General features: G+C 53.0%; 1 protein-coding gene across 2 annotated transcripts in view; it reads right to left on the bottom strand.

The window, feature by feature from the left end:
• The window catches only part of USH1C (USH1 protein network component harmonin), a 45,067-nt gene that overhangs the window by 15,058 nt on the left and 8,505 nt on the right, over nucleotides 1–21,504 (bottom strand). The window contains exons 2-16 of one of the 2 annotated variants that reach the window (XM_070428224.1): nucleotides 20,897–20,964; nucleotides 19,290–19,433; nucleotides 19,016–19,154; nucleotides 14,955–15,063; nucleotides 14,781–14,805; nucleotides 14,534–14,591; nucleotides 14,145–14,239; nucleotides 12,785–12,869; nucleotides 11,597–11,656; nucleotides 11,362–11,418; nucleotides 10,907–11,049; nucleotides 9,820–9,885; nucleotides 8,922–9,046; nucleotides 4,621–4,670; nucleotides 1,189–1,338 (exon numbers count right to left, since the gene is read on the bottom strand). In XM_070428224.1, the coding sequence (XP_070284325.1) occupies nucleotides 1,189–1,338; nucleotides 4,621–4,670; nucleotides 8,922–9,046; nucleotides 9,820–9,885; nucleotides 10,907–11,049; nucleotides 11,362–11,418; nucleotides 11,597–11,656; nucleotides 12,785–12,869; nucleotides 14,145–14,239; nucleotides 14,534–14,591; nucleotides 14,781–14,805; nucleotides 14,955–15,063; nucleotides 19,016–19,154; nucleotides 19,290–19,433; nucleotides 20,897–20,964 (1,374 nt within the window). Of the gene's footprint in view, nucleotides 1–1,188; nucleotides 1,339–4,620; nucleotides 4,671–5,746; nucleotides 5,821–8,921; nucleotides 9,047–9,819; nucleotides 9,886–10,906; nucleotides 11,050–11,361; nucleotides 11,419–11,596; nucleotides 11,657–12,784; nucleotides 12,870–14,144; nucleotides 14,240–14,533; nucleotides 14,592–14,780; nucleotides 14,806–14,954; nucleotides 15,064–19,015; nucleotides 19,155–19,289; nucleotides 19,434–20,896; nucleotides 20,965–21,504 lie in introns of both variants that reach the window. The other variant, XM_070428223.1, reaches the window with a different exon arrangement.

The following is a 21,504-nucleotide window of genomic DNA, read 5'->3' as shown; positions in this document are numbered from 1 at the left end:
GTACTGTTGGCATGTCAGCTGTCTAGAAAAAGACCCAAGCTTGTTTTACCTGGGCCCAGAAGACGGGCGAACGGGTGGAGGGAGAGTGTCTCGGTGTTCATTTGACTAACGCCACTTGTAGGCACAGAGAAGGGGCTCATGCAGTGCCTGGGATTCGCTGGCCCCCGAACCCTGAGGCTCCTAGGATTCTCCACCAACGGTCCTATTGTAGGCTCCTAGCGCGTTCTAAGAGTTTAACTTCACATTTCCTTTCCCTTCCAGGCTGCCTTGTCCTCAGAAGCACAAGTTCAATTTTTTAAATTTTGTGGCTAATCTGTTCCTAGTGCCAGACCTAATGCACTTCACATTCTCTTGTTTTGTGATGCAATCAGCTTGGCCATCTGTCACGGAAGCATGAAAGGAAGCCGAACCAATGCTATCTCAAACAGCTAGGGAGTGAAGGTCACCCAGCTCACCTAGGAAGTAAGAATTACTCATGCTGGCAGACTGCTTTTGGCATGTCTGGAAGGGAACAGCCTTAGGTACATTCCCAGGTTGAAGAGGTCCAGCCTCAAACACACCCTCTGCTGATGGGAGCAGCCTCAGACCCATAGCCTGATTAGTTGAGGGAGAGCCTGAGACATCCTGCCTGTGCACAGGATTAGCCTCAAACCCATACCCTCAGAGCCCAGGCACTTTGGGAAACCCTGGTCTTGAACTTGTAACCTGGGGAGGGCGGCAAACTGATTCAGGTGGAATGACAGGCGGGTGGGAGGCTAACTTCCGATCTACGTCTACACTGAGGGGTGAGCCTCTGACTCACAGCCACACCTGGGGCAGAGAGGCCTAGTCTTAGACTCATACTCAGATACAGTGGGGGTGGAGGGCACAGACCCAAACCATTGGCCAGATGTGTGGAGGGCTGACCTAAGTCCTACAATCTGAGCAGAGAGGTTAGCTTCAGACCCATACCTGAGCAAGGAGGCCAGTCTCAACCCCAAACATATATCTAAGCCAGAAGCTACTCTCAGATGACCCTGGGCAGGTGGGATGACCTCACTCTCCACACTAAGGAGCGGGGCAGGGCTCACTCCACCTTTGGACTCCATTAGGGAGAATAACTCGGGATGGTTCCCTAGGGGGCATGATGGGGAGTAACCAAACCGCCATCGATGGGGTGCTCACCTGGCCTTTGAGCAGGTCACCTACCTCCTGGGCCAGCCGGTTGATCTTCAGTTGCTTTTCCTTTTCCAGCATTTCCTCTTTCTCTTTGTAAAGCTTTTGCTCAAACTCCAGTTCCTTCTTATTCTTTCTCAACTCCTGCAGGCTGTCATACTTGGCTTTCTTATCCTTTCCTTTCTGAGCAGATGTGGCATTTTTTACACGACAAGGGTTACAAGGTAGTGTTGACACTGGCACAGCACCACAAACAGGGCATTCAGGCCTCAGCAACACCAGGCAACCATCCCACGGTGAGCCCCTCCCCCAGCTCTGCCCATGGGCATTGGAGCTCAGGTTTATGACAAGCAGTCACTGCTACTCACTGCAGAGTAGGAGACACAATCCCTTTGCCAGAAGAATGGGTTTACTGATTCACTAACTGGCTGTGTGACTTTGGCTAAGTTTCTTAACCTCTCTGGGCCTGATTAACTCATCTCCAAAATGGAAGAAATACCTGCCCCATAAGCTTGGCATCCAGAGCCAATGAAATAACATCTATAAATGTGCTTTATAATCATGAAAGTACTGTATAAATAAAAGGCATTGCATTTATTTCCTAATATCTGGGCACATGCCTTCTCCAATATCTGAAGAGAAAGGTGTCTCATATGTAGACACCACATGATATAGTCTCTTGCTCAGCATCAAACATCTAATAAGTGGTGGTGCCAGGATTTGGTCCTGAGTCTTCCAGGTCCCACAAATTTTCTACTGTGTCCAGATGAGCTGGGGGCAATGGGAGCATGGCAGGTGTCAACTCCATCACACACAGCCTGGAGGATATAGCTAGCTCTCTGGGGAGGGGACAGCAGGGAGTCAACATTCTGAGGAATGTCTGGGGAAGGAGGAAACCCACCTGTGAGCTCACCCCACCCCCAACAAACCTTCCTGGGCCTGCTCTCAGAATTCCTGAGTCACTCCAGCATCGATAGCCAGGAATGAAGATTTGAGTTGACTAGCGATTGTAAACAGCTAGAAGGACTTGGGTGGGGAGGTGCCATTATGGACTTATGCTTGAGTCATCCTGCCCCCTAAAGACAACCCCCACCTCTGTGTGCGTGTACACAGAGATGATCCCACCCGCCACCATCTGAGGAATGGGACCCATCCCAGAACAGTCTAGGAGCCACTTGAAAAAATGGTTCTCTTTGCTTCAGAGTCCTGCTTGGTTCCTTGCCTACCCTGTTGACTAGACTCCTGGCTCACTTGATAGATGAATCCCTGCTATATCATGTTATAGATTCAGACAGCAAATCCCCAGGAGGAACCAGAAACATTGTGCCTGGAGGCAGCTTGCTAGAGGAAGGGCATGGCCTCCCACAGGCACCACTATGATAGGGATGGCCATTCTGTTGGTTAAAAGACCCCACCAGTGCTAAGGTTTTGGAGCCAGGGCACCTGGCTGGGGCAGGCACATGGGACCGTTTCTGTCCCATCTCCAAGAAAGCAGCGCCTGCTTCCTGATGCAGAAGGTCAAGTTGCCCCATAGCATTGTCTACTGCTCTCAGAACAGTCTGCTCCAGGTGGGTACTTAGTTGCATGTGAGTCTGCCTCCCTGCCAGACGGTGGGCTCCTGCAAGTAGGGCTGGTCTTCATGATTCACTCATGCAGTCCTGGTGAGAGGGTGAGTCAAAACCACACATCCTCAGGCCCCATAGACTCTGTGGAGCCACTGACCGGGGGCTTTGAACCCCAGAGGGATTACTTCCAGGTTAGGAATCGAGACATGGATCCTTTAGCTTTTCAAATAAGGGAGATGTTGTGCATCAGTGGTCATGGCCATAGACGGCCATGTGTACTACCTAGGCACTGGGTGTTCCAGCTCCCGGGAGACATGGCATCACGTGGCCCTGGAGAAAGAGGCGGTGGGTTTTCAGAGCCAGCAGGAGGAACACAATTCTGGTGTCCTTTTAGCTGTCAGTTAAATTCATGGCAAATATTCCTTTCAGTCGGGACTAAGGAGAGGCAGATGGGGTGGATGTGTTCTTGCTGCTACCTCGAAGCAATTTTCCTCTCTTTTGGAAATGAAATGGAAATCGAAATACCAGCTATTTCTGGAATGACTGAACTAGTGAATAGGGGGAAGCAGGTCCACTTCTTTACCAACAGCACTTCTCAAGGGACATGATCTCTGCGGGGAAGTGTGTGTGTGGAGGAGACACACGCTTCTCTTACAATTGCATAGTTATCAATGCCTGGGAAGGATTCAACCTACCCATCTCCTGTCATTCGTTTTCCAAGTAGAATCCTGTGTGTGTGTGTGTGTGTGTGTGTGTGTGTGTGTGTCTAGTTATATTCTAGTAGAGACCGTATATAGGAAAGAATTCGACATGTAATGCAATGAGGCATCCTAAGCCAGGGTCAGCCTGTAAATGGGAAGGACAGTTTGATGAGACCAAGTCCTTTCTGAGGCCACCACAGCGTGGAGAAGAGTCCCCTAAGGGGCTCTGTCCTGACTTATTCAGTGTCAGACAAATCATGATCTGTGCTCCTAGGGGAAGACGCTCTCGGTCAGAAATAATAGTGCTGTCTTCGTATCTGAACGGTACTGTGTTGGAGGAAGGGGCAGATGTTTCTAGCACATTAGGTATTCCCATGTACAGGCAGGGAGAAGCTACATATGATCAAGGTCACACCGCGGCCAGGGCTTTGGTTTCTGGAGGCCAGACATCCCGCCAGAAAGAGCCGGTCGAGTGATGACACCTACATCGCTTCACCCAGATTTATGCTGATGCCTGGATCCCAAATGCCAAGTCATCCTGAATGTCCAATCTATAGATGTTAACAGCGGCATTTTCATAATGAAATGCCAAAGTGATTTAGAAAGAAAAGGGATGATAAAGGTTTATGGGGCCTGGAGATACATAGTAATAAGGTTTAGAGAGAAAAATCTAAGGCCTCAGAGACCAGAAAATTGCATTATCCGGGGCACGTGCAGAGATATTTCTAGGGAGAGTTATGATTGTGGCTCTTTGTCTCAACCCAAGGCAGCAAACTAACGCCTCGGCAGCTGGTCTGTGTCTGGCTCAGTCGGCCTCATAATCTGCATTGTGTACACCCCACCTGACATTTCCCTCTGCCTGTCCTCAGCTTCCAGTCTTGGCCACTGGGTCTGCTTGACAGAGCAACAAAGCAGCAGCTTCCTGCCATGCCCCTGCCCCGGATGCCCTGTGCCCACCGGGGCTGACCCAGGTGGTGCCTGATGGTGCCTGGGCAGGTTTCACCCGAGAACCCTCCCCCCCATGATGCCTCTGTGACAGGGCCCTGCCCTCTGATGACAGCCTGACAGAGAAGCACAGCCCTAGAGCGAACAGTCCGGGTCACACTGTTGAGCATTGACAGGACACAACAAAGTTTGGAAAAGGCCAAAATCCACAGCAAACTCAATGGCAAACGGCACAGCACCCAGCCCTGTCCTACCTTCCGGATGGATGGGAATTTGCCATCATAACGATAAAACCACCCAAAGGCTGTAACAATACAGAGAACGGAGCCGTGAGACAGTTCAGTGCAGCCAGCACCCAGTGAGGGCAGAGGCCGGGAGCGGGGTTCCCATGAGACGAAGAGCAGCACAGCTGGTCCAGCAGCAGAACCGCACCCTCTGCCTGACTCTCCACTTACCTGCCTCGCCTGGGCTGTAAAGCAGGCCCAGGACCACCCGAGAAAGGCCCCGACTGCCAGGCCCCGGGCCCCTGCCACTGCCTCTGGCTTTAGAAATCAGTGCCAGAAAAATCAAAGAGAAAGCCCCTGGTGGGAGGATGAGCTTTTCCAACTCAGAGCCACCACCTGCAAGACACAAAGCCCCGTTGAAAGGGAACGAGGCTTTTCCTGACCGACGTCTGGTCCCTCCATCCAAGAAATGGCTTGAGACAAAAGGAAGCCTGGGTCTCTGCCTAGAACTGCTGTCAGCCAGAACAAAACAGTCTTGTCTCACAGTCCAGGCCATATCCTCCACTTTCAGTGTTGGAAGAGAAAGCGATGATTGGGGAAAGCTCTGGGAAGGACGGCTCAGGCAGCCAGCAGGCAGATCGGCCTCCAAAAAAGCATATCCCTGTCCAGGCCAGACAACCCGGGCACCAGCCCCCGCCTTCCTCAGGCAGTAGCATGGCTGGGCAACACCGCAAACCTGAAGCTCCCCGGCCAGTGGTGAAGGCTTAAATAATTACTCACTCTGGACCAGCCTGGGCCCTAGAAGAGAATCTTGAAAGCCCCTTGCTGGACCAAGCACTACCCTCTAGTTGCCGGATCTTGGGGAGATCTGGGGTGTCCTGGGGAGAGGCCCGGGGAAAAACTTGGCCTTGGCCATACCTAAATATTTGAACCAGCAGTTCAGTTGTACTGTGTGCACCAGCCGACATGTCAGCCTGGCCCTGTTCTCAAGGTTTTGTGCGCAGGGCTTGGACCAAGCCAGGGCTGGGAGGAGCACCACAGACTCCAGTGGTCTCCACCATATGCTGGTCCCCCAAAGCTGGACGCAGGGATGGCAGGGGAGATGGGCAGAGCAAGCAGAGCAGCAAGGCCAGGGAGCGAAGCGGGGGCCGCAAACCTGCTCTCCCTGCTCCTCCGTGCCTCTGTCCCGGTCGTCGGCAGGCTCAAGTTTGGGCTCCACTCTCTGAGCATCTACCCAGGAAAACAGGGGGAAGCTGGTGAACCGAGAGGGATTCAGGAGACCCAGAGGCCAGAGGCGCTTCCCAGGAGCCTGGGGGCCTGGGACCAGCTTCCTCTAGGGGAGCTGTGAGGTCAGGGGCAGGAACAGGGCTCAGGAGCCCAGTGCAAAGCTTTCTCGCTCTGGGATGGCATGTGTCGAGCTTTCAACCTTGGTAGCTTTAGTTTCTCTGTCTGTAAAATGGGCTCACAACACAGGCCTGTGATCTGACAGCAGAGTGAGAAGCATTCTGTGGGGCGTTCAACTGGCACTGGGAGGTTGTGTGGCACAGAGGATGGGAATACCTGAGTATTATACATGTTTGGTGCCAGAGTATACAATGGGAGGACAGATCCTTCTGGCTTCTTACCACCTTCAGACCTCTGGGTCCCCCAGGGACTGTTGGAGCTGTGTGGGTGGACTGGGGACCCTGAGGAGGTGAGGAGACTCCCATGGGTAGAGGGGCACATGTGGTCAGGAAGACACGAATTTTGACATAATGTGGAGAATAGCAAACCACCCATTCCAGTGGTTTCCAACCTGGACTCCAGCCGCCCTGGGATGGTAGAAGGTAGTGTATAAATTTGCCGCAAGTTATTTATTAATATTTCAAATATTAATTAGAAGAACTTGCCCAATAACCTGTGAAAGGGTAAATGTTAAGAGCCATTGCTTTTGGCTTGATTTCTGGTTACTCGACAGTGGAACACTGTTTCTTGCTAACAAGAATGACTACCTAATCCAACAATGGGGACACACATGATTACTTAATAGTTTGGTAGGAAAACAACTCAACGTCCAAACCATGGGGCCTATTGGGTGTGGGGACTAATTGATTGATGGGGTCCATAATGGCAAGAGAAGGGTGGAAATCCCTTGTTTAAACCTCTTCACCTCTCCAGGCTTTTTCTAGCTCTGGGATTCTTGTTTAAAATCCCTCCTCCTTGTTGGTTTAGCTAAGGAAGTTCTTCTGGGGAGTTCTATGACAGTGTGTCCTGGACTTGAGGGCCTGGCAGGATGTTGGGGTTCTTCCGGGTTGGCCATAGGTAGTCAGGGTGAGCCCCTGGGACAGAGGGTGGTGAGGGGAACGGTTAGTCCCACCCACATCATTAGGATGAGTGGCCTCATTTTCTGGGCAAGAGATGCTCCCCACTTTTTACTGATGGTTCAAAAATGCAGGGTCCACCCCTCATCAGGCACAGGCACCCGAGTCAGGTGTAACCTGTGGGCTGACTGGGCCCAAGTTGAAGAGGGTCAGAGAGGACCTGAACGCAGCCTGGTCCTGCTGGCCCGAAACGGCTGAGACCATTCCAGCCTCGCAGGAATGCGGAGAAAGGCAGGCACTGGGCCGGCTCCCAGGCCTTCCTGCATCTCCTGACTTATCTCCAAACGAGAATTAATTGCCGGTGCATATGGAGATGGATGGAGGCGGCAGCGGCAGCGGCCCCAGCTCAGGCTGGCGGACTCCGGTCATCAATCTCATGCTTCGCGATGTTGCTTTAGAAAACATTTACATCTCGGACAAAGTTCTCCTTTTCTTCAAGAAGCTTGGTTTTGTTTAAAATCATGAAATAAATAGCTAGCTGCAGAAAGGGTTTTCATTTTCTGTAGTTCCTGAGAGAGTGTGTTTGTTCTGAAGCCAAGACCCAATTTCAAGGCAGGTACTAAATTGACTAGGGTTACTCTCAGGAGAAGCAATTAAAATCGATCTCTCTTCCCCTGAAGCTCCTGTTTCACGCATTAAGAGCAAATTAACTCCCTGTCTAAAGCACAGATTATTCACCGGGAATTTAGCTCTGGCCTCATCCTCAACTAAGACCGAATGTCACAGGGAAGGCTGATGAGAGCGTGCTTTGTCCTTCCGAGAGGACCCTGAGATGACACAGTGCCCCCTGCCAGGAAGGAGTGGCTGGGTGGGAGCTGCTTGCCCTGCACCAAGGAGGGTGAGGTGGAACCATCCAGATGGCTCTGAACCTTTTCATCAACCCCAGTTCAGGTCCCCAGGGCTTGGGCAAAATTCAACGTTGGAGCCAGAGATGTCCGGACCCTATCACAGATACCAAATGGCTGCCACACAGCAGAAATGGGGAACCTTGGTCCTTGGATACAGATTCACCCCATGTCCGGAGGTTCCCAGGTCAGCTGAGCGCAGTCAGCTGGAGTGGAACCTGCCCCATGTCAATGATCAAAACAGCTGTAAAGAGCAAAGGCCCAACCAGGCATCCTGGACTTGTGGCTGCCACGGCCCCCAAGCTGCTTTGCTCCTGGATCCCCACCAAGAGCCCACTTAAGAAGCACTGAGAGTGAGCCCCCACTTTGCCCTGATGCTGTGAGCTGCCCCTTGAAGAGGCTTCCTGGGAGTTGGGGTTGAGAGCTAGTGGAAAGGAGAGCAGTTGGTTGAGGCCTGGACCAAAACTAGGGATCATAACATAGTTCAGATGAAGAAAGGAGATAAAGGCAGAGGGACCCAAGGCCACAGGATGGCCTCAGTTTGGTGCCTGGGCGTCCTGATTCCATCCTTGGAGTGCAGGGACCTCGCAGGGTCCAATGCACAAGGATGCAGGTGGTAGGGTCACTTCAGGGAAGCTCCTCCCACAGTTGCCCATCAAGCTTGGACCACCAGAGTCTTCTCTCATGTGAGCCCCTTGCCCCCTTTCCTGCTGCTCTTTCATCCCAGCACCAATTCAGACCCAAGCAGGAAGAAGATACAACACCCAACAAACTAAGATAATCCCATGAGCAGTTCACTTTCCCTACAGCTCTCCAATCCCTTTTCAGCAGCCCACGGGCATGGGGAGGGTCCAGTTGCCCATGTCTGTGTTGTGGGGGAGAGCCTGGCTGCAGGCCTCGAGGACAAGGAGGGCAGACAGATCCCTCCCACCCCAATCCCCTGGCAGACAGGCCCTGGCACATGGCTGCCCCTCTGTGAAGCACATGCAGCCCAGACGGCCAGAGCGATTCACCTGGGGAGGTGGTGGTGAGTGAAGAGGGACCAGCATCTCAGCCCGGACCATCCCCCCAGCCTCCTGGCCCCGGAAGGAAGCCCTCTCCCCACCCACCAGCACAGGATACGTACACTTTGGCTTGCGAAGGGGCATGGGGTGCATCTCGGCGCTAATAGTCTTAGACGAGAGGAGCTGTTCCCTGGAGCCCCAGTCTTCTTCCCACTGCTTCTGGAACTTCTCTTCCTCCTCCACGATCCTGAAATAAGACCCCATGCCTGTGATTAGAGTCAGAACCTTCACGGGCCCAGCTTCTGCCTATAGGTCAGGGGTGGGGAAATCGTTTGGTCTGGCCCTGCTAAGGCATTAGGGGTGAGTTAATTAAATGTTTGACCGAATAGGGAAGGCTAATTTTTAAGTTGCTAATTCCGTATGTCCCTTGAATGATGTTATAAATATCCAAATGGCCCTTGGCAGAAAAAAGGTTCCCCACCCCAATTTGGCTCAGTGGATAGAGCATCAGCCTGTGGACTGAGGGGTCCTGGGTTTGATTCCAGTCAAGGGCACTCGCCGGGTTGCAGGCTCGATCCCCAGTAGGGGGTGTGCAGGAGGCAGCCGATCAATGATTCTCATCATTGATGTTTCTATCTCTCTCTCCCTTCCTCTCTGAAATCAATAAAAAGATATTTAAAAAAAAAAAGGTTCCCCACCCCTGCTGTAGGGAAACCTCAACCAGTCTGGGAAGAGAGACCATGGATTCTAGCTGTGGTGAAGACTACAGAGTCCTTGGCTCTTGCATTCTAAATCCAGTGTGAATGCTACCCTGGCAATTACGTAAGACCATGTTCTAGTTACAGGAGTGGGATGGCTTTACGGTACTAGGATTATGGAATGGCTAAAAATAAAGAGGGATCCACCAGGGACAAGAGGGCCAGGTAAACTGGTTCTGGAGGTGGCCTCTGCTACCCTCCGAGAGCACACTCACGTCCACACGCAGACACGTGTGCGGACACATGGGGCGGAGGCACTCACTGTTCCATCTCCTTCCGGTATCTCTCATTTTCCTCTGCTGCCTTCTGGGCAATTTCCTTTTTCCTTCTGAAACACGAATGCAGATTGGCATGCTGAAGTCTGTGCAAGTTCACTCTTCTTTGTAGCTAACTCCTGATTTGGAAAAAGTTCTATTTCTTTCAGGTTCCCCTCCAAGGGTGCCTGGGCCAGCTTTGGATGCTGGTCGTGTACTCTGTGGGGTTTTGTTTGGCACCACTGAGCAGAGATTCTGTGCTGCCGGAGCCGGAGTGCAGGTCAGAGTGGGCCACACTCTGCACCCACCTCCAAACTCTTAGATACAGTGACTGATGATACGCAGGGCCTGGCCTGAGGGAGGTTCTCCGAGAAGAGGGCCCCAGACCCCAGGGGCAAAGCTGGGTGATTACCCAAGACCAGGGCTGTGGGCAGAGGTACCAGCAGAGGTCGTTTTTCAGGCTAAATCTGTGATGGGAGAGATGGGAAAATCCCTTTCCAAATTCTTATAAAGCTCCTAGAATGTACCTGGATTTAGATTTTGACATTGTTTTTGATGTATGAATTGCTTGCCCTGTTTATTCTCTCAACCCATCATCTCAACCATCCCATGTGGGGGCGGGACTTATCACCACAAACAGGGCAGCTAGGCTGCCTGTGAGTCCCCGCTTGGCTACGTGTGACTTTGCACACAAGTGGCTTACCCTCTCTGGGTCTCAGTCTCCTCACCTGTAAAATGGGTTAATACCATCCATCTCACAGGGCTATTGTGAAAATGACATTCAGTAACATACATGAGGCTATAACACAGCACCAGCTGTATTATATATAATACATGGATGGTACTCAACAGATGTTAGCTACTGCATCCCCATATTCCTGGGTCTTGGAAATCAGGGGCTCTCTTTGGCAAGGAGGGAGGAGCCTGGTGGCCTGGAGGCAGGGGATGCTTACGCTGACCACCACTGGACACATCTGGTCTGAGGACAGGCCTTCGGAGGGGAGGATGAGGTTGGCTCAGGACGCAATGGGCGGGAAGCAAGGTGGATGTGGTCTGAGAGGATAGGGAAGGGGCGTGCTAACTGGCCACACTCACTGCTGCTCCATCTCCCGCTGCTCCTGCAGGATCTTGTTGGACTCCATCGCCAGCCGCTTCTGCATGAGAAGCTCCTGCCGCTGCAGCTCGCGCTGCCTCACCTCTTCCAGCCGCTCCCGATCCGTCATGAACAGCTCCCGGCCCTCATGGGGAGAAAAGAGGCCCCATGCTCAGTCCCCTGGGAAACCTGGGCTCCCACTGCCATAGCCTTGGGGGCCCAGATGAAGGCTGTCTTCTCAGCACTGTGACCCCAGTGTCAGGCACTGTGGTTCCTGCTATCTCTGACCCACATGTGCCCTGGCTGAGCAGAGACCCTCTCCCTCTGCTCTGTCAGAGCTTCAGGGACGGAGACACCCTTGGCCCTTCTCGGGAGTGTGTGGCAGACCTCAGGGCTCTGAGTGGCTGAGCCTGGAGGTCAGGGGTCATGGAGGCCCAGGAGCTCACTCTGGACTTACAGCTCCAGCTACGATGGAGATGGTCAGGCTGCGGCTACTCTTCAGCACGTTCACGGCCTGTGGGGACAGGTGGGCACTCAGCTGAGGCCTGACAGACCAGAGCAGTCCAGGCCTCTAGAGAGCACAGGTTTCAGACACCATGGCGGGGGGGGTGGGAGGGGGGGGTGGGAGGGGGCGGGGTGAGACATGGAGGGCAGAGGTGTAACAGCCAGTAGGTGAAGATCCCGAGTCTCACCTCCTTATGGTCTAAGTTGGAGAAGTCGATGCCGTTGACTTCGACAATCTGGTCCCCTGCCTGGTGGAGAAATGGAGAGGCATCAGCGTGTCTGCACTATCTGTAAACTCACTTATCTGAAGGAAAGGTTCATCCTGGGGTTCAAGGGCAGATGCTGGGTTTTCAAGTGACTGCACCTCAGTTCTCCTTCATGAGCAGAGCGTTGGAAAGCTCTGATGGAGTCCACTCAGGGTCCCTCTGCCTCATGTCTTTCATCAGCTGCCAAGTATTATATTGTTAGAGGGTCATTCCTTTGGCTGAATTTATGACATTTGCTTTAAACACTCAGAATGTAGACATGGGAGCCCGTGGACTTCTCATATAGCAGAGGCTGTGCTGAGTCATAACTGGTAGCTAGCATTCATGGGTCCCTTACTATATGCCAGTTCTCAGCATGTGTATTGATTCATTTAATTCACACAATGACTCTAGAACAGCTGTGGGCAAACTACGGCCCGCAGGCGGATCCGGCCCATTTGAAATGAATAAAACTAAAAAAAAAAAAAAGACCGTACCCTTTTATGTAATGATGTTTACTTCGAATTTATATTAGTTCACACAAACACTCCATCCATGCTTTTATTCCGGCCCTCCGGTCCAGTTTAAGAACCGATTGTGGCCCTCGAGTCAAAAAGTTTGCCCACCCCTGCTCTAGAAGGAAGGCTATCACCCCATTTTATAGGAGAGAATTCTGATGCACAAAAAGAGGAAGTAATATGACAAAGTAGAGGTGACAAGTTCTGGCTCTGTAATCAGACCACCTCGGGTTGAATCACAGCTCTACCATTCTAGGTAGCCGATCTTGGAAAAGTCACATACTTTCTCTGGGTCTCAGTTTCCTCATTTGTAAAATGGGGATAATGACAGTACCCAATTCTCAGAGTTCTCATGAATTTTAAGGGCTTAGAACACTGTCTGATCCAGTAAACACTCAATGATCATTATTACTACAGTCCCAAGCTCAGGACTAAAGGTTCTCAGAGCTGGAGAAGACTGTAGGAAGGGTCAAATGCCACCCCCTCTGTGACGCTTCCCTTAGGGGGTGGGTAGGAATCATCGGCCAGTGACTGCCAAGAGAGGGCTGTGTGGGAAGACGTGTGCCTCCGTCACTGTGTGGTCACAGTCTGACCCTGGCCCAGGCTCACTCACCTCCAACCCCACCTCGGCAGACAGGGAGCCAGGCTTCACGTTACTGATGAAGATGCCTGGTTTCTGGGTGGGGCCGCTGGAAATGCTGTGGAAGAGATGGGAAATGCAGGTGAGCCTCTGCCTTCAGCGCTCGCTCATTCTAGAGGCCTTGCTCCCTCTGCCTGTGTCTCCAGGCTTTGGTCCCTCAAGTCACCCATGAGCTCAGTACCCAAGGCTCTTCACTGTCTACCTGTGGCAAGAGCCACAGACAACTACTTGTAACCCCTGCCTCCCCACCCAAACCCTCATCCAATACATCACATGTGCTATTTCCTCTTCTAGCACTTTCCTATTCATTCCTTAAGGCTCAAATGCTATCTTCTCTACAAGGTTTTAACGAAACTCCTCTCCTGTCCTAAGATTAATATAGTTGCTCTCTTCTCAGTGCTCCTAAAACACCTACAGCAAGGGAAGTATTTGCACTGCTGTTCTCCCCATCCAGATTGATCACTAATCAATCACAGCACTCTTTCCCACCAAGCCTGGATGCAACCTTAGAGTTCTTTTCAAAACAGTACACCATGCAGCCACTACTAATTGATTAGAGATAGCACAGGATTGGAAACCTATTTGCCATCCATGATGCAGAATGCAGCTCCATTAGCAACCTTGTCATTCATTACTGTAACTGTTTATGTGGCTGGATTTGATATTAGGCTGCAATCTCTGAGAAAGGAGGGGCTTTTTATTACTTAAACTTGGCAGAAAAGTATTGAGTAAATGTGAATGAATGGAAACAATAAGAATGACTTAAATAATAATAGCTAATGTTTACCAACTGCTTATTACTTGCCAGGCACTAAGCTTGATACTTCTGTCATCTCGTTCCTCCTCACAATGTGGATATTATTATCCCCAACTTATAGAGGGAGAAGCTGAGCTTCAGAGTGGTTAAGTAGCTAGTCCAGGTTCTGGAGCTCATAGGTGGCAGAGAAGGGGCTGACCCCTAGACCTGCGTGCTTAACAAGAGTACGTGGTGTGATCTAATTCCTATTTGCAATTCCCTGGCTGCCCCTTAAGGAAACCCACAAGGCATCAGGTAACAAGGGAACAGTGACAGAGATGATCATCAGGACAGAAGCCTTTACAGTGGCTTGAGGTCTCACCAGAGGAACATGGTTCCTCTTTGGGCCTCAGTTTTCTCATCTGTAAAATGGGCCTGTTAAGAGCTGTCCCCCTGACCTTACAGGCCTATTGTGAAACTCAGAGGGGAAACCAGGCACCACAAAGTATCATCATCAGTGGGTGAAAGTTTCCTCAGAAGCAGCAGTGAGAAAAGGGAGAGGCATTAGGGTCCTCCTGGGGTCTGCTGGCCACCCACCTGCAGCCAAGGCCCCGGGAGCCCACCAGGCTGATGAAGACCTTCTTCTCCCTGTTTTCTCGATTCCCTAGGGAGCCCAGAATGTTCCGCCCGCCCTGGAGGAAAGAGAATAAGGGTCACGAGGTGTCAGATGTGTGAAAATGGCCATTTGAGCTCATAAGCACTACTATTCCCATGTGAGTCTGATGGCCATTCTATCCCTGGGGGAGAGGTCTATACCTGCTGGGCTTGGCTGAGGGCCCACCACCCACAGGGGCTTTCTGGATGCACAGGGGCATGTGTGAAGCCCCCGAGGGCACATCCCTAGAGCAAGGCCCCTCTCAGGACCAGCTGCCCCTCCTTGAAGACCATTCCATCCAGACCCCATCACTGGTGGTCTTGGCCCTTACCTCAGATCCTGACACAAACTGATCCACATACTGCCATTTGAGGGGCTCGTCAGGAGAGCTGATGGGAAATGAAATGAGAAGGGGGGTCATTAGAGATGTTGGAGAGACCAGGCCCCAAGTCCAGATCTGCCCCATCTGGAGCCCCCAGTTACCGCTGGCCCAGGGGCAGTGCTGGCCTGCGGGAAGCGAAACCCCAGGACCCTGAGCCCACAGGGAAGAGTCTGTCTCAGAGGAGGGTCTTGCTCACCTCTTCACGGGGATCAGGCCGATGTCTGTGGGAGAAAGGCACTGGGGTTAGGGCGGCTCCTCTGCCCTCCCCTCCTGCCCCAGGAGCTGATTCCCTGCTGCCTACCACCCTACTCCACCATTAGCACCACCCCACCCTTCTACCCTCCCTTCCCTGCCCTCTGGCCTCACTCACGTCTCACTTTGATGGACACAGTCTTCTTGGTGCGGATGAGGTTGATGACCTCCTCATGGGTGCACGAGGAGATGGAGTACCCATTGATCCGGACGATCTCGTCCCCTACCTTGGCCACACACAGAGGGAAGAGGCACAGGTTGAGGGAGCATCGGGTGGCCGGGCAGGTTCACTACCAGATGCCCTGGGCCTGCTCTCCAAGAAAGGGGACAATGGCCTAACTATGTGCCCTAGAGCCTTGTCACAACCAACCCATCCTCCAACAGCCTGAGGGACCCCAGGACAGTGGCACTTCCCAGGAGTCTTTCTGCCGCCCTGTTTCACAGATGGAGAGCCTAAAATGGTGGGGGAGGGGCACAGAGAATGGGTAGCGGCGCTGGGAATAGAATACAAGGCTCTGTAACCTAACTCTGGCGTCCCTTTCACCCCATTGGGTACCAACAGGTTCCAGAATCCATGCAGAGGGCGACGCTTCACACAGATTCAAGCAGCTCTTCCCACCCCACCCCAAGGAGCAGGCTTCCCTGCAACACCATAACGGAGTTGGGGTGGGGAACTTCCAGGACTCCTGGCCCAAGCACACATCTCTCTCTCTCTCTCTCTCTCTCTCTCTCTCTCTCTCTCTCTCACACACACACACATACACACACACGATCCCTTTTTTTCCACACTATGGAGACTCAATGGACATTTAATCTGCCGTTGCCCTGACTCTGAATTCCCATTCTGGGTGTGAGCAAAGAACAGCAAATGAACAAAAGGCTTTGGCATTGGGTGGCCTGGGTTCAAACCCCTGCTCTTGCTCTTATTAGCTGTGTGACCTTGGGCATGTCTATTGAACTTCCTGAACCTGTTTCCCTCATCTGTAAAATGGGGAAATGTGGTTGCTATGAAAATTAAGTGAGTGTGTACATATAAAGTCAGCCAGTGTCTGACCACAAATAATAAATACATGGTTGTTATTGCTATTTTTCGTTGAACCTGAGCTCTAAATATTCTGATCAGATCCCTCTTCTCAGGACTTAGCCCTCCTTATACACGGACAGACAGGGGGCACTTGGGCCTGGCGGGCCAGCCTGGATACAGATCAGTGGTGAGACTGCCCCCTAGTGGACACTGCCTTGGGCTCCTCCAAGTACCTTGGCCAGGGGATCAGGCTTGAAATTCCTCATTTAATAATTGCAGGGTTGGAAGGAACCTCAGACATCAGTAGAAACTGAAGTCCAGGGAGGTGATGTTTTGTCCAAGGTCACACAGCCATCTATACTAATAAAAGGGTAATATGCTAGACCAGACGTCTTCTGGTGTCCTTCCAGACAAAGCCACCGTGGCAGGGGCCGAGGCAGAGGCGGTTAGGGCAGATCAGGCTGGCAGGGGAGGGGAGTTAGGAGCAATCAGGCAGGCAGGCAGGCGGGCGAGCAGTTAGGAGCCAGCAGTTCCAGATTGCGAGAGGGATGTCTGAGGGGGTCCCAGATTGGAGAGGGTGCAGGCTGGGCTGAGGGACACCCCCCTCCCCGTGCATGAATTTCATGCACTGGGCCTCTAGTTAGCTATAAAACAGGGATGGATCCCGGATGCCCCTCTCCAGCCTGAGGCCAGCGCAGGTCAGCAGGGGCTGAGCTCACACCACATGTGCTGACCCTTTGGAGACTAGTGGGTACATGTTGACTCTGTGTGGGGCCTAGGGGCTGGGCGGGCAGACAGTCCAGGAGGGAGTGTCAACTCCTACCTTCTACGGCACCACGGCAGAGTCACCTTCTCATTGTTGCCACCTGAACACTTCCCTTCTACACCTGGACACACTCCCTAATCTTCTCAGGGGGCTGACAGGAGTGGCACGGGGTTCAAAAGGTGCCACGGGGAGGGACTCACTGCGGAACTGTCTAGGTTTCTGGGCCATCTCCTGTAAGGAGAACCGTTACTAGCCCCTGCACCGACTTTTTACAACTCTGCATCTCTGTTAACCAGATGGGGAAACAGGCGCAGAGAGGTGAAGTCACTTGCTTAATGACACCCAGCCAGCAGACAGTGTTGCTGGGATCTGAAGTCAGGTTTCCCCGACAGACCACAAGCGTTGGCCCGTGGGCGTTTGGAAACGGAAAAGCAGGGCGCCTGGCCAAGCCTGGCTGCAGTTCCCTGTGTCTTGCCCTCTTTGGATCCTTGCCACCTGTCAGAGCCCTCAAGTCCCACAGGAAAGGCAGGGATTGCTCTGTCCACTTTATGGCTGGGACCACCATGGATGCAGAATCATTCTCCAGCCCTGGACCATACAGCAGGTTGGGCAGCACAGACCGCCCTGTGCAAGGCAAAGGATGTAGGTTCAGACAGCATACACTTTAAAAACACACACTAAAACATCTCCAATAGGGGTGATAAGAGCAGAGAGATGAGGTTCCAAGGCTAGGTCCTATGGGTGGGTCCAAGCCTCCCAATCCGGGGGCCCAGCCTCACAGGTCAGATCAACAGGACCTTCAGTCCAGCCAGGCTGTGCCTGAACATGCCCCTCCCCTGCCTTCCAGAATCTTCCTCCAGCCACATCCAGGCAGGAGATCTCCCCAGAAACATGAGCCCAGACAGGTGAATGGATGCTCCCCTGAGTGAAGTTCCCTGTCTTGTTCCTAAAGGGAACCTGCCCAAGACCCCAGGCAGAACGATTCCCACGCAGCCCCCGGCTCAGGTTGCTGGATCAGCTTTCCTCTCCCTCTCGCCCCCGCGCAGAGCCCTGCAAAAGGCCCTTTGTGCCAGGGCCACAGTGAAATGACGATCTGAGGGGCAGCGGCACAAAGGAGAGATGAGCCCGCCAGCCCGAGAAAGGGTTGATAATGCATAAGCCTGAGAAACAGGCAGGAAGATAAAACTGTTTCATTAAAATGGCCCAAAGCCCCCAGGCCTGGAGGCCTCGCTGAGAAGTGCTGGTCCTAGAAGGAGAGCTCGCCCTGGAAAAAAAGGGGGCCTCCGCTGACGCCTGGAGAGGAGCTCATTGTGCTTTCTCCTGGCCGCATTTCTGGGCTGGAAAATGTGCGCACGGGAGAGGAATAATGAAGCGGCTGAAATTTCAGACGCCCCGGGCGAGCCGTGAGACAGGGATTTAGAACAAAGCGGTGTCTGTCAGCTCCCGGTTTCCACCTCCCACCCCACGGTGTCTGGTACCCTTCCCCCCAGGCCCCTAAAGCCCCTGGCTTGGCAGCCCGGATTGGGGTGTTGATAACAAACATGCTGGAAGCTCTGGGCGGAGGTGGGAGGCCTCTTTTATCTGGACATACAAAAACACAGCTCTGGCCTCCGGCAGGAGCGAGACCTGGAGGTCTGCCCATCTCTGCTCAGGCACTGAGGTGCGGGGACCCCGGGGGAGGGGCACCTGGGGTGCTGAAGAGAGATCCCTGGGCTTGGCAGTCAGGAGACCTGGGTTCAAATCCTGGCTCTGCCACTTGCTGGCTGTGACACTAGTCAAGAGTGAGTCGCTATCAGCTCTGGAAACGGGATGATACAGCCAAGGCATACAACGAGGGCTGGTTGTGAGCATGTTACCTGGCACATCCTTGGTGTTTATTCAATCTCCCTCTCTGCTTACCTAACAAGCACAGGAGCACTTGTGCCAGGCACTGTTATAAGTACTTCATAATATGAATTCTCTTCTTAACAACCGGATGAGGTGGGTAGTATCATCATCATTCCCATTTTACAGATGAGGAAACTGAGGCATGGGGTTAAGTGTTTTCAGCAGTCACACAGCTACAAAGCCAGGACAGTTAGGAGAGTACATCGGATTTCCTTTTACCTTCCAGTAAAAGGCTACATGCCCAAAGCTTCAGGTGTCAGGACATAACTAGGAAGTAGGGGAGGTGGGGGAAGAGCAGCAGCAGCTGCAGCAGCATCAGGGGAGCCATGTTCCCAATGGGACTCGATAAAACAGGCGATTGCCTGCAGCCTGAGGGAAACCTATCAGGATGCGGCAGCGTCGTCCTCTCCCAAAGTCTCAGAAAGGTGAGTGACCATGTTATGCCACGCAGCCCAGCAAGTGAGTGGGGGAAGCAAGAAGCCCGAGGACTCTGCCCGCTTACCTGCAGCCCGACGCTGTCTGCCTGGCCGCCTTTGATGAGGTGGGAGATGAAGAGCCCACAGCCGAACTCGAGGCCGCCACGCACGCTGAGGCCCAGGCCTTCGGGGTGCAGACGGTCCAGACGCACCTCTTTCAGCTTCCTGCCGTCGGAGAGGTGGGTGATGGCCCAGCTCTGGCCTGACCACCAGTGCTGCCCCACCTACTAGTGAGGGACCCTGTCCACCCCAGGGTGACCTCGCCCAGCCGTGCCTCTGGTCAGGGGGCTCCCTCCGCACCTGGAGCGCCGGGGGGTCAGCTGGTCGTACTCCACCTGGTGCTTCAGCGGGATCAGGGGTCTGATGGCGTCAAACAGCGGCAGGCGGCTGGGCTCATTGATGACCAGCTTCAGGTCTCCCACAAGCACAGCCACGTCCATGGTCCTGCAGAGACAAGGAGGAGTCTCACCCAGGACCATGACCTCTGAGACCCGCGGATTCCCAGAGAAAGCAGTCCTGGACTGGGTCCCCACCCACTGGGCCCAGGCCTTGGAATTGAGAATCCGGAAAAGCCAGAGCCCCACCTCTGGGCAAGCTGTCTCAGAAGAACTTTGTTCTCTCATATCAGCATCGCCAGGAAACCCGTGAGGTAGGGGTTGGGAACCCATTTTGCAAATGAAATCAAGTCAGGATTCAAACTCCACTCTGCCCAGTTCCGAAGCCCAGGGTCTCTCCAGACAGGAAACCTCCTGTGAGATGGCGGTGACCCCTCCGCTCCCCTCCTCCCCCAGTCTCCCACTTCTAACCTGTAGCTAAACTCTGTAAATTCTACCTCCACAATACCTCTCACTCGCCTCCTCTTCACACTGTTCAGGCCTCAGTGTCTCTGGCCTGCCTCTCTCCAGCTGCCTGCCAACTTGTTCACTCTCATCTGGTCTTTTCTAAATGTAAGTCACTCCTCAAAACCCTACAATGGCCTCCCCCCTGCCCAGAGGACACACTCCATTCTCCCTGGCAGCCTCAGGGCCTCCCTGGCCTTCTCCAGGGACTTGCTCCAGGTTTGGCTGTCTAAGGTCTCCACGAGCCCTGGGCTCTATTCCCCCAGATTACTTGTCACTTCCCAGCCACACATGTGCTTTCACATCTTCATCTCGGTCTGCTAATGCTGTTCCTTCATCCTGGAATGTTGTTCCCTGGTATTCCCACCTACCAAAATCCTTCTTACCCTTCAAACCCGTGCTAAAGCCTTTTTGGTCCTTTCCCCCATGGTTAGAAAGGAAAACTCCCTTTTTTCACATCCAGCTTTTAATATTTTTTTTTTACTGCTTTTAATTATATTAAGAACTTCTTTTACTATAACTTATATTAGAGGGTTTTTTTTGCATTTTAGTGTGTGTCCACCTCCCCTCTCTAGGCCATGAACTAGCTGAGGAAAGAAAGTAGATCTTATTCATTACCGGATTCTGCATGGTGCCCAGCAAGTGGCAGGAGCTTATGAATGTATGCTGAATGAGTCAAAAAGCAGGTGGGTCATAAGAGACATTTGACGCAGGTGCTGGGGCCAGCTGGCATGTCCTGTCCTATTCCAGCAGGCACACTCTATGGAGCCTATCTGGCTACTTGATGCCCCCTCCCCATCACATTGTGAGCAAGCTGAGGGCAGCGACCAGTCGGGCATGCTCACACCTATGGCCCAGCCCCTAGTACAGACCATGCACAGAGTGTTTGTGCAAATATTTGCTGAGACACCTGAATGATGTGCCCATTTCGTTCCCAGCACCTGCTCCATCCCTGAGCTCCCCAGCACGGGACGGGGAGGTCCTTCTGTCATAAAACAACCCATCCCAGGGCTCCCTGCAGACAGAGGTCCCCAGGTGGCCCACAGGAGCTAGACTCAGCACACTTACTGGTGATACATCCGCAGCACGTCATAGAGATAGTCCTTCTCGGCGTCATTTTCAATCAGAAAATCCACCTGGAAAACCCGAGAGCAGAATTACAGCTGCAGGCCCAGCACCCCCATTGCAGATCCCAGGGAGGGGGCGACCACCACTGGGGACCTCCTCAGCATCAGCTCAGGTCTGGGGCTGTGAGGAGAGGAGGAAAGCCACAGGCCAGGCTGGCCCTCTAACCCCAACACCTCACACCTGTGCAGACCACCCAGGCGTGGCCACAGGAGTACTCTGCGCATCCAGATGTGCAGGCCGAGCCTCACCCCAGGTGGGTGCACACGCATCTGCACATATATGACAGCGATACACTCCGTGACAGCGGGGCTGCAGCTCAGTGTCCAGGGTGACCACGGCAGTGTCGGCTCCTGGTCTTACCTGACGGTGGCTATAGTGCCGGATAACTGCTTTCAGAAAGGATTTGGGCCACTCGCTCAGATAGCACATCGCACCGGCTGGAAGCACCCCACCATCAGGTTCTCCTGTGTCACCGATGCCAGGGGCCACTCCACAGTCTCTTCCTGGCCTAAGCTTGGTTGGCCCTGACTTCTGGCCACTCCTTCCCC

Source organism: Myotis yumanensis, unplaced genomic scaffold, assembly GCF_028538775.1.
Source record: "Myotis yumanensis isolate MYYU_CA2020_CCGP unplaced genomic scaffold, mMyoYum1.0.hap1 SCAF_10, whole genome shotgun sequence".
NCBI lineage: Eukaryota > Metazoa > Chordata > Mammalia > Chiroptera > Vespertilionidae > Myotis > Myotis yumanensis.
This window is presented reverse-complemented; position numbering and strand designations above follow the sequence as displayed.